The 15,228-nt window shown below is 37.2% G+C and overlaps 1 protein-coding gene across 23 annotated transcripts in view; it reads left to right on the top strand.

Annotated features, from left to right (window-relative positions):
* EHBP1 (EH domain binding protein 1) overlaps positions 1–15,228 on the top strand; it is a 380,185-nt gene that overhangs the window by 290,815 nt on the left and 74,142 nt on the right. For 19 of the 23 annotated variants that reach the window (XM_070069071.2, XM_070069064.2, XM_070069059.2 and 16 more), the window contains one exon: positions 11,596–11,743. In XM_070069071.2, coding sequence (XP_069925172.2) covers positions 11,596–11,743 — 148 coding nt within the window. The remainder of the gene's footprint in view (positions 1–11,595; positions 11,744–15,228) is intronic. The other 4 variants (XM_089326372.1, XM_089326369.1, XM_089326367.1 and 1 more) reach the window with 1 other exon arrangement.

The following is a 15,228-nucleotide window of genomic DNA, read 5'->3' as shown; positions in this document are numbered from 1 at the left end:
CAGTCTGACTGGCTTCTTTTAGGCTCACACTGGGTTTTAAGCTAGATCCATGTGCATGACTGGCAGTGCATTTGTTGGGCCAGATCTAAGGAGCCAGAGAGCGTTCAGCTCCTTTTTGCCTACAAAAGAGCAGCCAGACAACCAGCAAGAGGCCTTGGATGTAACACAAGGTGATACTTACTTAGTCAGCCATTCTTCTTTTTTTCTTATAATTTTTTTAAACCAAGAAGTTATCAATTTCACAAAGAAAAGAGGAATTAAATTATCAAAGAGTCCTCTTTTTGGAGACCCAAACTATTTGTTAGTTCTGCTAATGCAATTTGAAGTTTTCAAAAACAAAATAATTGCTTTTATAATCCTAAAATAATTATTTTTAGAGAAATATAGTACCTACCAGGAAGTCATATATATTAGTTAGGTTAATAAAAGAAAATGTTATTTAGAACATAAAACATTATATACCAGATAGCTTCCAAATATGTCAAAGAAAGACTTGGTTAATAACTTGATCATAATTTTATGTTAAAATTCTTTATTTGTATAGCAGTAGCAGAGCATAATACTAATTAAAACAAATACTACAATTAAAAATATTTTCTATAACTAAACAGATATGGAAAACTAGAGCCTGAATATATTACTTCATAAATATTAATGAAATCTAAATTCTTAAAATGTGTATGTGTATTTTCTGAATTTGTTCTTTTATATTCTCTACTCACATATTAAAGCCTAAATTTCAAGCTTAAATTTACATTCTGTTTACTATTTTGTCTATGTATTTTAAACAAATCCAAAATTTAGTAGTTACTACAAAAATAAATGTAATCCCCAGGGTTGATCAAAGATTTAATCTGACCAGATGGGGCAAACTTGAGAAAGATTTTGACTTTCCACTCTGTTTTGCAACAAGAAAGGCTGATTTTTTTCTTTCTTTCTTTCTTTGTTAGAGAAGCAGAGATCAGGCCATCCCCAGAGAAATGAGCAGGTGTGGCCATTTATAAGCATGTCTGCTTATATTACAAACCAGCATAAGAAAAGTTTGAAATGGGTTGAAAAGATCTGCTGAACAGTTTTAGGGTTTCACCCTAAATCCTATTTATTTAGTCAAGAACTGATCAAGTTAGCAGTAAAATATGTAGTCTACCTAAACCTTTAAAGTTGTTGTAATTTTATTTTTTATTTTGTTCCATCTTCTGTAGCAAATGAATAGGTACATTTTGATAATCCTTGCCTCTGGACAAGCACAGAATTCTTTTTTCCTCTTTTTGGAGGAAGGGGGGGGGGGGAGGTTCCATTCTGAATGCCTAATAACAGAGCCTTGCTTCTTGTCTAATGATAACAGAGTGGCAGTCAAGTTCTTTTTCTTAATTTACTACAAAATTAAGAAATTTCATGGACCATTTTGAAAACAGAATCCTGTGAAATATTACTAGCCCTAAGTAAAATTCTTTTTTAAAAAAAAGTTATAAAATTTATCCCAATTAATTAAAGTCCGGTTGCTAAGACTATATGAAATACTGAGCACAATACAAATATGTATAGGATATTGTATTATTGAGGGAGTTAAGGGATATGGAATTTTGGATTTGTTGAGTGCTTTGTTCTCTTATTAATAAACAGAATTTTTTCAGAGGGTAGGAGTACAAGCTATGTTATCTGAAATAATGTATTTTTAAAGTTTTGTTAAAGCTCATTTCATGTAAACATATAAGGACATTTCTTAAATAGGAAGACTTTTCAAGTAAAAATTTATAATATTATGAAAGACACCTTTGGGTGGGTTATGATCTCAGCGGCTACACTGACAGTTTCTCATGTTCTAATTCACCTTCACAAATCCATCGCATCATTTTTTGGCTAAAATAATGTAAATCGGTGACATTTGCAGCAAATATAAAAGGACCCCCATGGCAGCCTTTTTTTTTTTTTTTTTTTTTTGATTCTTAAGATCCAAAGGCTGCTGAAAGAACAATTGAATAAAGTTGAGGATTGGAGAAGCTTGATTTTCTTGCTCTCTGTGAAATGAAACTCTAGTCTTTTTCTTTCCCTTCCCCTTGAAAGCAAAAGTCTGCTAGGGGGTTGTAGCTGTGTCAAAGCCGCTGGGATGCCACTGCTGATCACTTTAATTACAACGACTAAGGAGGATAAAATTAAAAGTAGCACCATTGAAGCAGTGGAAGAAAGCTTGCCTAGATGTCGGTGAACTGTGAAATATAAAAATTGCATACCAATACATTTTTATGGAAAGGAAACAAGGAATTACATTACTTATTCTTGAAGAGTTTGTCCTTAAATTGTCAAGTCTTACTAGTACATCTATCTAAAGCAGATTGTAGACCATTTCAGAAAGATAAGAAAAATAGTAACTTGAAGACATGCTGTGAAAGGGCTAAATATTTTTCAGCTTATGTCCAAAGTGGTTAGTTCTGATCCATCTTTTCGATATTTGAATATTTTAAATCTGTTGTATTGAAATATACACCTTTTTTTTTTTAACTTACCAGGACTTTTGCCTATCTAGAAGATATTGGCAAAGAGAAAAGCAAAGCTTAAGTGTGTTACATTCATCACTTCCCTAAAGGCTTATAACCTATGATTTGGAACCTAAATTTTAAATGAATGTAAATAAATTAGTTTCTCATCATCTCTCTGTATTCAGTAGCACAAAGGGGAATTTAAATAGATTTGTCTAGTCCAAGCATACATAAAGAACTGGGATTTTTAAAAATCAGAATAATGGTAAAGCCTTGCAAAAATGCTCCAAACACCAGATAGAAAATGGATAGGACCAGTGTTAACAAATTAAACAAACACTGATTTTAATTCTTACTGTGCCATTTACAAGATGGTCGTTGTATTTAAGTGAGATTTTGTTTCTATCAATTTGGGAACATAGTTAGTAGCTGTCTCACAGTTTTGGGAGGAATAAATGAGACAACAGATAGACATGTATGAAAATACTACATAGAGCACAGAACTAGTATTTGCTCAGAAATTTGTTGTAACTTGTAAACTGATAGTCATGGAGAGTGCGGCCTCTCAAAAATACTACTTCCATCATACCCTCCAATGCATAGATCCCATTTTACAAACACTAGATTATCCTGTATTATTTGCTGTAGTTCTAAATAATACTGTATAGAAAAAAGGTAAATGTCAGACTGATTCTTTTAAATAGGAAGTATAACTACTTTAGTTTGTTTAAGTGTATTGAGAATAGGCCGGTTAATGAAAGAAATATAAGTTTCCTGTGTATTGAATTTTTCAAGTATACTTTTTCTTTTAATGACAGCAGTCTTCAAAGTTGCCATACCTCTGACAACAGCCAAAAGATTCCCTTTTTTCTCAGGGGACACAGTAAACAAAAAGTTTATTTACAGTTTTGATTCACTGTCTTTTTTTGTATGTGGAATGGTTGATGCAGATAGCAAAAACACATTTCTATACTTACATAGGTTCAGGCGCACCTTCATTGTCAGAAATATTCATTTTCTACATATTTGAGTGGTTTTTGCTGAATGCAATACTAAAATAATAATCACTCTCCCTACTCTGAGTATTTTACCCTTGAACCTGAAAAATATCTGTTTTTTCAGTTTAAAAAACATAGATCTTGTGCCTATTTAAATATTACTACAGAGACTGACTTTTAATATGAGTCTATATATATAAAATTAAAATGGGATAGTATTACTTACAATGAGTCTGGAGATAATAACCTAGAAATTAGTACTATCAACCTAAAATTGGTTGTGTAATCAATTGTTATAATGACAAGCTTTTCCTTCATGGCTCTGACAATTAACTTATTTTCTCATTGGTTCTTTGTCTTAAAGGAAGTTAAAAAGGTGAGAAAACAAACAAGGCAGATAGGCCCACTGGAGAGCTCTAGGCCCAAGCAAAATTGTCTCTGTGGTCTTAGGACATTAGTAGAAAAGTAAATTAAGGCAATCTGATAGGGAACTAAAATTCTGTCAATCAGGCTCAAGATTTTGTGCTGTGTCCATAAACTTTGTTTACTGTAGGGTTTTATGAGTTGTAACCTGCTCTTGCAGTCTGTTAATGAGGCTAAATCTTACTACTTGAGAATTGAATTACAGCACACCTCTGGGCTAATGGTTATAAACAGAAACTCCCATTAGGGCTGCATTCTGATTTGTTCATTTGCATTTTTTCTATTGTGTAGAGAACAATGATGGGTAAATAAGCACAAACAAACAATTTACATGGAAATTGATAAAGTGTTGGTAATTAGTATTTAGAGTTGGTTTTATTAATGATTGCCTGCTTTAAATTACACTCTTGGTAAGCTCTCAGAAACATTTGCACATGGGAGTATTATTGGGAGGTGGGAGGTAAAGCTGAGGGGAAGTGATGGCTTGTGAGAAAAAAAAAAGGTTCCTATTTCATATTCAGAAAGGTGCAATCATTTATTTCATTTTAACTTAGTTAAATTGACCCAAGACCACTTCATCTTAGTCTGAATCACGGAAGTCCAGCTCTGTAAGAAGTTATTATTCACGCAGCGAAATTCAGTTAAACCAAGTTGCCTGAGGCAGGTTAAATAATGGTTTTTATTAGTGCTCTTAACTTTTCTTAAGTTTGAAAGATGAAAGTTTAGTAAAAGCTCATTTTTCCTCAGATGGTCATGTAATTTGATAGTTTGGGGATCAAATAGTATGGTGGTTAAGAAGAAAGGCTCTGGAGTTGGGTAGACATGGACTGAACTGGCTCTGACATCAGTTCTAGCTGTGACCTTGTGGCTCCAAATATTCTCATTGATAAAAATAGGGTTATTAAAATTAAATGAGAACATAAAAGCTCAGGAAGTATCAGCAACCATCACCAAAATTAGCATTATCAAGTCTACATTTTCCAAGTTCGTAGTGGGGCAAGGTGCTGTGGTGCAGCAGGGACTCGTGCATCTAGTATGGAGTGCCTGATTCCTGCCTGCTATACTCCTTCCCTTCCAGCCTCCTGCAGGTGTGCCTGGGGGAAGGCAGCAGATGAAGGATTAAGTACATGAATCCTGGCTACTCAGGTGGGAGACCTGGGTGGAGATTTGAACTCCTGACTTCAACCTGGCCCAGCCCCAACTGTTGTGGGCATTTGGGGAGTGAACCAGTGAATGGAAGATCTGTTTCTTTCTCTCTTACTCTGCCTTTCAAATAAATAAATATTTTTTTAAAAGAAAGATTTATAGTGAACTAAAAGTTTTTGAATGTTAACTTTAGCATCTTCTGTCAAACCTTTAGCATCTTCTGTTAAACTTTGCCCACTGCATACTCCCTCACATCTAAATAAACTTGTATCTCCAAATGCTAAGAAAATTTCCCTTGAATGTTAGACCTCTTTTCTTTTGTCCCTATCACAGTACTCATCCTAGGAGACCTAACATCTCATCTCTCCTTCCTTTTCCTAGGATTCTTTTTTTTTTATAATAATAATTTTTGAAAGGCATAATGATAGATTTCCAATTCACTGATTGACTCCCCAAATGCCTGCAACAGCCTAGGCTGTGCCAGGCTGAAGCTAAGAGCCAGGAACTTCATCTGGGCCTCAACATTGGATGGTAAGAACCCAAAATCTTGTGCTACCTAGGCACATTAGCAGAAAGCTGAATCAGAAGTACAGAGTAGAGGGAATTGAATCAGGAGCTCTTATATGGGATGCGGGTATCCCTAACAGTGGCTGTTAAGCTATTATACCACAACACCCATCCCAAGATTCTTAGAACAACTTTTATCATAAGTACAAGTATATTATAGAAAATTAGAAAATAAAGACAGATAAAAGCAAATATAAATATCACATTTCAAAACCCAGAAATCTCCATTATGACAAGTTAGTGTTTGCCCTTTGAATTTTTTCTTTGTATCTATATGTATACGTGTGTGTGTTTATTTTTCTAAGATAGCAAAATATGGTTATTACTATATCAACTGTATTTTTTAAAAAGATTATTTATTTGAAAGGTAGAGTTACAGAGGCAGAGAGAGAGAGGTCTTCCATCTGCTGGTTCACTTCCCAAATGGACGCAATTGCTGGAGGTGGGCTGATCCAAAGCCAGGAGCCAGGAGCTTCCTCGAAGTTCCCCTTGTGGGTGTTAGAGCCCAAGAACTTGGGCCATCTTCTGCTTTCCCATAGCAGAGAGCTGGATCGAAAGTGGAGCAGCTGGGACTCAAACCACTGCCCATATGGGATGCCAGCTCTGCAGGCAGAGGCTTTACCTGCTATGCCACAGCGCTGGCCCCTCAACTGTTTTTTCAATCAAGTTGTGTTTCCTCTATGTTAATACTATGATCATATCTGATTTTAAAAATTATTCCACATTGGCCTGTGCCGCGGCTCAATAGACTAATCCTCTGCCTGCGGCGCCGGCTCACCGGGTTCTAGTCCCAGTCGGGGTGCCGGATTCTGTCCCAGTTGCCCCTCTTCCAGGCCAGCTCTCTGCTGTGGCCCGGGAGTGCAGTGGAGGATGGCCCAAGTGCTTGGGCCCTGCACATGCATGGAAGACCAGGAGAAGCACCTGGCTCCTGGCTATGAATCAGCGTGGCGTGGGCCACAGCGGCCATTGTGGGGTGAACCAACAGAAAAAGGAAGACCTTTCTCTCTGTCTCTCTCTCACTGTCCACTCTGCCTGTCAAAAAAATTATCCTTTATAGTATTTGTCCAAACTAGTATCTAACCTAAGATTAATGATGGCAGTTGGTTAATTGTATGTTGCATTTTCCTAATTCTGATTTGTTAAAGTGACTAGGTCAGTTGCATGAATATCTGACCTTCTGGATTTTTTTTTTTATTGCTTTCTTGTAGTGTCATTTGTCATGTTTCTGTATCCTCTGTGTTTATGATAACCTGGAATTGTATCTAAAGGCTTTGTAGATTCACTTTAAACATTTGGGCTAGAATGTTATAGATGGTGTGCATTTCATGTGCTTCACATAAAATATGTATAACATGTAGTTGAACCACATTAATTAAGCTAAGAGCAACCCTTAAACTCGTGATCTATAATCTCTTATCTAGTTCTTATTGCTTCATTTACAAATTAAGTTTCACATTGAAACTAAAAGTAATCTGCATGATTTTTTAAAGATTTATTTTATTTGAAAGGCAGTTAAGAGAGAGAGAGAGAGAGAGAGGTCTTCCATCTGCTGATTCACTCCCCAAATGGCCACACGGCCAGAGCTGGGCCAATACTGGGTCATATGGAAACCAGAAGCTATGAACTTCTTTCTGGTCTCCCACATGGGTGCAGGGGCACAAGCTCTTGGGCCATTTTCTACTGCTTTCCCAGGAACATTAGCAGGGAGCTGGATCAGAAGTGGAGCAGCCAGGAATCGAACTGATGCCCATATGGGATGCCAGCACTCCAGGTAGTGGCTTAACCTGCTACACCACAGTGTTGGCTCCTGTATGGTGTTTCTTAAGCATATGTTCCAATTATTGTTGCTGTGTAATAGACTCCCCCAAACGTAGTATAGTAAAAAATCATTGTATTGTGCTCCAAATTCTGCGGTTCAGAACTTCAGACAGGACATATGGGAATGTCTTGTCTCTATCTTACATTGTCTGAGGCCTCAGCTGGGAAGATCTGAACAGCTGGGATAACTCAAAATAGCTGGAGACTGAGATTATCTGAAGGCTTCTTCATTCTTGGGCCTGATACCTAAACTAGATAACCCAAGGCCAGATGTGACTGGGACTATTGACAGACATCTGCATACAACTCATGCTTCTCACAGCATAGCAGCTGGGTCAAAAAAAATAGAGAATGCAAATGTTTTAAGAGAACTAGACAGAAGGAATAGGGCTTTTCCTGCCCTAGCCTTAGAAATCACCTGCAACACTTCCACGTTCTGTTGATTCTATGCAAGTCACTAAAGCTGGCCCAGAGGAATTCAACTCCATCTCTTATTAAGGGAGTGCTGCTGTGCTGTATTTGGAGGATGCTCTCTGTGCAGCATAATATGAATATCCAGTTCCCCAGCAGACATTTACCTCAGGGCTTTAATAATAGTTAATAATCCTTGCCTGAATCATTCATTACAACTCACAAAGTGATGTTTTTACAATTCTACTTTTTTTTGGCATTCATTAGCTGATACTGTTTTTATAAAGTAGAGCTTTCTTTCATTGATTGGTACTATTTACCCTAAAATTCAGTTTCCACTGGAAAAACAAGATAAATAATTAAGTCTCCTGTTAATTACTGATTTTCAAAACTTATTTCAAAAGCTGTCTCAAATGGTAACAAGAGTTTTTACATCTCACTTTTTGAATATCATGGACTTGAATTTTCATTGTTTCAGTGTGTGACTTTATTGATTGAATTCATTGTAGTCATTAATCTTTTTGATATTGAAATTGTCCCAGTCTGTCTATGGGAGCTTTAAGCTTGTGTCTGGGTCCTCATTTACTTGCCCCATTACTTTTGACAGCTTTCCTCATTTGTAGCCGTTTCAGAGAGCTATTTCAGAGATAGTTTCCTATACTTCAGTTTCACCCATCCCATTTCTAGGCTTGTCCCTAATGCTGTTGCTTACCAAGTTTGGTTATGCCTTTTAAATTTTCAGACTCATTAATCTATAAATTTCCTGCCGTTCATTATTCCTTTTTTCTTGAAAGCCACTTCTACTTTGATTCTCATGATATTTGAGTGCTCCTGTTCTCCTCCCCCTCTCTATCTCCTTTTCCTTTTCTAATCTAGATGAAGGTGTTTTCCATGTTTTAGTCAGTAGCCCTTTTTCTTTACAATACCTCATCAGGTTCCTTCATTTATTCCTATAATTTCATCTTACAATTTTATAGTCCTGGTTTGACCTCACATCCTAGCATTTCCTAAGTACCTGTTAACATCTTTAATCAGATGTCCTGCCAGCTCTTCAAATGTCTGTCTCATTCAGACTTCCTCTACCTTCCTTTTTATAGTTCCTTTTAGTTTTGCTGTTTCTATTATTAGTGCCACAGTTCTACTAGTTACCCAAGTTTAAAACTCTGAGTCATCTTTTTCCTCCCTCCACATCTTAATCTGTTACTAAGAATTAGTATAGATACTAATTCTACCTTTAATATATTTCTTACACCATCCTACTCTTGGATCTCATTATAGCTTCCTTGAGTCATACAAGATCCTCCTGGTCTCTTTTCAGTCCCTCTATGCTAACTTATCTTGTGCACTGGTGCCAGATTGATCTTCCATACATCTCTAGTTGGTCAATCTGCCAGACCTTAAAAATCAAAAAGCATGCACATTAAAAATAAAAACAAACTTTTAGTAGTTTCTTTGGTCTTTAGAATAAAATTAAAGCATTTGTACTGTTAGAGCCTTTATAGTATCTACCTAGGTTTGTATTTCTTGCCTTGTCTATCACCATATTTGTGCTACACTCACGCAGACTATATTTTGCCCTTTCCCCCTCAATATTGTTTATTACTTAAATGTATTTGTGCTATTTCTACCTCTCAGTCTCTCCTACATTGACCAGTCTAACCACCAATTCCCAACTCTGCTTTCTAAATCCTACTCAATCTTCAGGCCCAACTCAAAAATGTTGATGCTTTCTGTTTGCCCCTGAGCCAAAAATATTCTTTCTTTCTTCTTAACTCTTACTTACATCTTTCATTTTTCATTTGTTTCAAAGAGAGGCAGAGCAAGTACCTTTTTGCTGGTTCACTCCCCAAAAGTCTGCAGTGACTGGTGCTTGGGTGGATGGAAGTCAGGATCCTAGAATACAATCCAGGTCTCCCACAACAGTGGCAGAAACCCAAATACTTGAGCCATCACTACTGCCTCCTAGGGTCTATGTTAGCAGTAAGCTAAAGTTAGCAGCCAGAGCTAGGTGTTGAACCACATCACTTCATTGTGTGATGCTAGTGATCTAACTGGCATCTTAACCACTAGCTAAACATCTGCCCCTCTTGCAGCATTTTGATCATACTTCCTTATTGTATCTACTGTATCTTTCCCTCTGTCTCATATTCTTTTTGAGATTATAAGTATTAAATGTTAATGCCTAGGTGCTGACATTGTGGTGTAGCAGGTAAAACCACTGCCTGCTATGCTGGCCTCCCATATAGGCACTGATTTGAGTCCTGGATACTCCACTTCCATTCCAGCTCCCTCCTAATGTTACTGGGGAAGCAGCAGAGGACAGCCAAGAACTTGGCCCCCGCACTCCCGTGGGGGACTGAAAGTAGCTCCTGGCTCCTAGCTTTGGACTGGCCCAGGTCTGGCCATTGAGGCCATTTAGGGAGTGAACCAGCAGGTAGAAGATCTCTCTCTCTCTCTATCTTTATCCCTCTCTCTCTCTCTCTCTCTCTCTCTCTCTGTGACTATGCCTTTCAAATAAATAAATCTTTTTAAAAAAATTTTCATGCTTAAAATTTTTACAGCAGTAATAGTAGTGCCAAAGTATGCCGTAAAGACCAGAGACTCAAAGATAAATCAGATGCAGTTCCTGCCTTCAAGTAGTCAATTCTAATGAGAAGGGAGCATCTCCACAGAGTTATAATGAAACACATACACAGATACACAGACACACACACACACAGAGAACACTATAGTAATATAGAGGAAGAAGCACTTTATTCCACTGTGGGGAAGAGGGAAGATTCAGTGTATTTAAACTGGATCTTCAAGAATGAGTAGGAATTGAGTAAGTTGAAAGAAGCACATTTCATGAAGAGGAAATAACATATTCTAAGCCACAGGTACATGAAGCTACATGACATAAGCAGTTCTGTATGAATAAATGCAAAGTTTTATGGAGGTTAGGAGATGTTAAGGGAAGATAACTGTGCAAAGATATATTAGGGCCAGATAATTTATTCTTTGTTTTGTCTTAGTAATGCCTTAGTGTATATCTTTCTGATATACAAAGCAATTTCACATCCACTACTTGTGATTTATAACATTTTGTTAGTAGTCAACAGCTATCTTTGTTTTTTAATTGTGGTTTTAATTATTTTAAATCTAAAAAATCATGTAAGATTTTGGTTTCTTCAATGTATATCCGGGAAAAGTGAGAGTAACCAAAAAAGAATTTCACATCACTATTGGTTTATTGTTGTTGGTTGTTTTTAAATCAGAATTGTATGCAGATGTACTATCCCCTCTCTTATTCCAGCCCCCTAAAAATACTATTTCTTATATTTATCAACATAGGGTAGTGATATTTTCTGGTATCAGAAATGCCTTAGCTAGTGCTCTTTGCATTTATTAGACAGTAGCAGGTTAAATTGTATTCTTTTTAAAAATAAGTTATTAATTGAAATTCTGTTATCAGAATTTTCTATACACCTGATTATTTATTAATAATTAGTAATTCCCATTATTTTCTCAGTGACATGTATTACCAAACATTATTTAATTTTAATGGATATTTTAATATAGTAATTTGCGTTTTTTAAAAGCTGTTTCTAGAATGTCTTTTTAAAATGGTGTGACATCCAACTGATATAGAGCATCCTATTTATAATGTGGGCCAAGCACCATGCTGTAAACCAGTTACTATCATGATGATCAGATTGAAAATGAAATTGCATTTCTGTCAATTACTGAGTTGGCAACTGTTCAATATATCTTAGCAGCAAGATGAAGAGCGACGTCGGCAGCTGAGAGAGAGAGCTCGTCAGCTAATAGCAGAAGCTCGATCCGGAGTGAAGATGTCAGAACTTCCCAGCTATGGTGAAATGGCTGCAGAAAAGTTGAAAGAAAGGTCAAAGGCATCTGGAGGTGAGTTAAAGAATCTTGTATCATATTCTACAGACAACCCAGAAATCCACAGTGGACCTTTTGGGACTTTTTATTTATTTATTTTTTTTCAAAATGTTCCATCAAAAACATAAAGTTTCTAACCTATTGATATATTGCAAAAAAAAAGCTAAAGGAAGCATAGCAAATCAGAAAATAACTTTCTGTTTTCAAATCAGCTTTTGGCTTAATTTTTAACAACTCAAAAATTATAATCCTGGAATATGCTTTATTAGAAAACTCACATAGACTTTGATTTGTGGTATTCCATGATGTCTCATTAATTGTATTAAGAATAGGTAAAATGCAATCAAGTTCTCTACATCTGGTTCATAGGATCTATTGGTGGTGAGCTTTGGCATGGAAGATTTTCAGTTTGAACAACATCTTTAGAAATTAGCTTTAATGATATTCTGGCATTATGGCCTGATATATAAGAATTTTAAATATGTCTTCTATTAATTTCTTCTTCATCTCCTTATTCTCCTTATTCTGAGAGAGACTTCTTCAGTGTCTATAGAGATTATTCTAAGCTCAATGTTAAGACAAGGAATATATGCATGAATAGAATTTTGATTTTGCCTCTCAGTATTCATCTTTATTATCTTTAATATGAAACTTTTTGTGTTTTTTTAAGAGGAGTAAATTCAAGATGCTGTGGGCTTTTTATTTCAAAAATACATGATCTATTTATCTACCAAAACATGCCAGGTACTTATCCTGAGTTAATCTTAGCATGTTAAGTTCACCCTAAAGAGTAGGCAAGTAAGGACTTGAAAAAGACCTTAGAGGGCTAAAACAAAGGCAAGTTATATTTCTAAGTCAATCATAAGTTTCTTCAAAGTAAACTGAAAGTTACTGCTGCTATTTCTTATCAATTCCTTAAATTAAGAGCTTACTGTTGAAGAGAATTCTAGCTAATGCCTATGGTATCTAACCTTCTATCCCATCAATTTGAAAGCTTCTTCTTCAAACAGCTGTTTACCTGTCCTTCTGGTCTTCTCAGGATGTTTATATCATAGTTAAAACCTCCATCTGACCTTTCTAACTCCTTTAGTTTAATACTTTTATTGGAATTTTTACACATTGCTACTGTAGTGTTATAATAACATCAGTAACCACAGCTACATTTATATAACTTATAATTTGCTTTCACTTACCTTTAATAACAAGGTGGATTTTTATCACAAAAATTACAAATATTCTAAATAAGTCTTAAAAATCTTTGTCTCCTTGTACCTGTGAGTGATAGAGAAAAAAACATACTTTGTATCCTCTGGATATACTGCCCTAAAGCTACTAATGCCACCTTCCTATAACATGGTAAAGCCATATAAGAAAATGATAATTGCAAATGGAAAGGCATCCAATGTCTCTTCTTCCACTGGCAAGCAGATAACAATGCTAAATGAGTTGTAAACTCTGATAAGGCTAAGCATTTAAAAGTTTTATTTAATTAATGGTGTGGGATTGGTCAGCTATGTAGGTATCTGATTTTTGTAATCAATTTCTGGTGAGATTGAGCCAGGACTAGACTAGACAAAGAGATGGGTATCTTCCTTACATGGTAAAAAGAGGAAGTGAATCCTGAATTTGACATCATTCAACACTCAGAGTAAATAAAGTAAGTAAAGTATAAGGAAGGATTGGAACTGTGGAGCTGGCAAGAAAATACATACTAAAACAGGGAAAACTAGGTGACATTAAGAAGGGCAGATAACTTATGAGAACCTGGTGCAGTTAGGTCCTCTGTTCCCTGAAGAGAACTAGTGACCAGGATTTATTTCTCCCATAGAATGCAGTATACCTAGGATGTTGGAAGTAGCTGAGTTTCACATGGTAGACTCTTTAAAAAAAATTATTATTATTATTTACTTGGAAGGCAGAGTTACAGAGAGGAGGAGGAGGAGAAGAGAGGAAGAGAGAGAGATCCTCCATCTGCTGGTTCATTCCCCAAAGGGCAACAACAGCCAGGGCTGGGCCAAGCCAAAACCATTAGCCAGGAGCTTCTTCTGGGTCTCCCATGTTGGTACAGGGGCCCAAGTACGTGGGCCATTCTTACACTGCTTTTCCAGGCCATAGCAAGGAGCTGGATCGAAAGTGGAGCAGCCAGATCTTGAACTGGTGCCCATATGGGATGCCAACATTGCAGGCAGAGGATTAACCTGATATGGCACAATTCCAGCCCCAACATGATAGGCTCTTATGAGAGATAAGGTTGACCTAAGACAAGTGGAACAGGCCTATTCCATGTCCTCAGCAGTGGGTCTTGCGTTGCCTGTCTTCATACAGGGATATGAATTATGAATCAAATTAGGTCTACTCTGGTCTCAAGATCTAAGCTGTAGCTATTGAGGATAGGAATTGGGGAGAGATCTTTAAGACAAGTAAAGAGGATAAAATTTTAGGCTGAAATTCAGCCCTTTTTTTTTTTTTTAGGATTTATTTATTTACTTCAATGAGTTACACAGAGAGAGGAGAGGCAGAGCAAAAGAGAGAGAGGGAGAGAGGTCTTCCATCCACTGGTTCACTCCCCAGTTGGCCTCAATGGCCGGAGCTGTGCCCATCCGAAGCCAGGAGCCAGGAGCCAGGAGCTTCTTCTGGGTCTCCCACATGGGAGCAGGGGTGCAAGGACTTGGGCCATCTTCTACTGATTTCCCAGGCCATAGCAGAGAGCTGGATTGGAAGAGGTGTAGCCGGGACTAGAACCGGTGCCCATATAGGATGCTGGTACTTCAGGCCATGGCATTAACCCACTGCGCCAGAGTGAGCCCATTCAGCCATTCTTATATTTGCATGTATCTATTGAGCAGTGTCAGCTACTAGGCAAGACCAGGATTTAAAAACTTTCTGGAATATGCCAAGTACTTTAGCCTTTGCAGGCTATATTATCTCTCTCCCAAGTACTGAACTTTGCCCTTGTAGTCTGAAAACAGCCTTGAACAATTGACATGGCTGTTATTTTCCCCTAGAAAGGCAGTAGACTGGATTTTGTCCCTGGTCTTTACTTTGCTGACTTTTTCATTGCAAAATCAGAATTTGCTTGGGTTCACAAGAGTCTAGATTCTAAGTGAAAATGTCCTTGATGAGATTGATAAGTCAGAAGAAAGAGTAAATTAATGTTGGGGCCAGTGCTGTGGCGCAGTGAGTTAATGCCCTGGCCTGAAGCACCAGCATCCCAAATGGGCACCGGTTTGAGACCCAGCTGCCCTACTTCTGATCCAGCTCTCTGCTCTAACCTGGGAAAGCAGAAGATGGCCCAAGTCCTTGGGTTCCTGCACCCGCGTGGGAGACCCAGAGGAAGCTCCTGGCTCCTGGTTCCTGGCTTCAGATCAGCGCAGCTCCGGCCGTTGCGGCCAATTGGGGAATGAACCATCGGATGGAAGACCTTTCTCTCTCTCTCTCTGCCTCTCCTTCTCTGTGTAACTCTGACTTTCAAACAGATTAATAAATCTTTTTAAAAAAAA

Source organism: Oryctolagus cuniculus, chromosome 2, assembly GCF_051225735.1.
Source record: "Oryctolagus cuniculus isolate XC-2025 breed Fujian yellow rabbit chromosome 2, ASM5122573v1, whole genome shotgun sequence".
Lineage (NCBI taxonomy): Eukaryota > Metazoa > Chordata > Mammalia > Lagomorpha > Leporidae > Oryctolagus > Oryctolagus cuniculus.
Note: the sequence above shows the minus strand (reverse complement) of the source record. Positions and strands in the feature narration are given on the sequence as shown.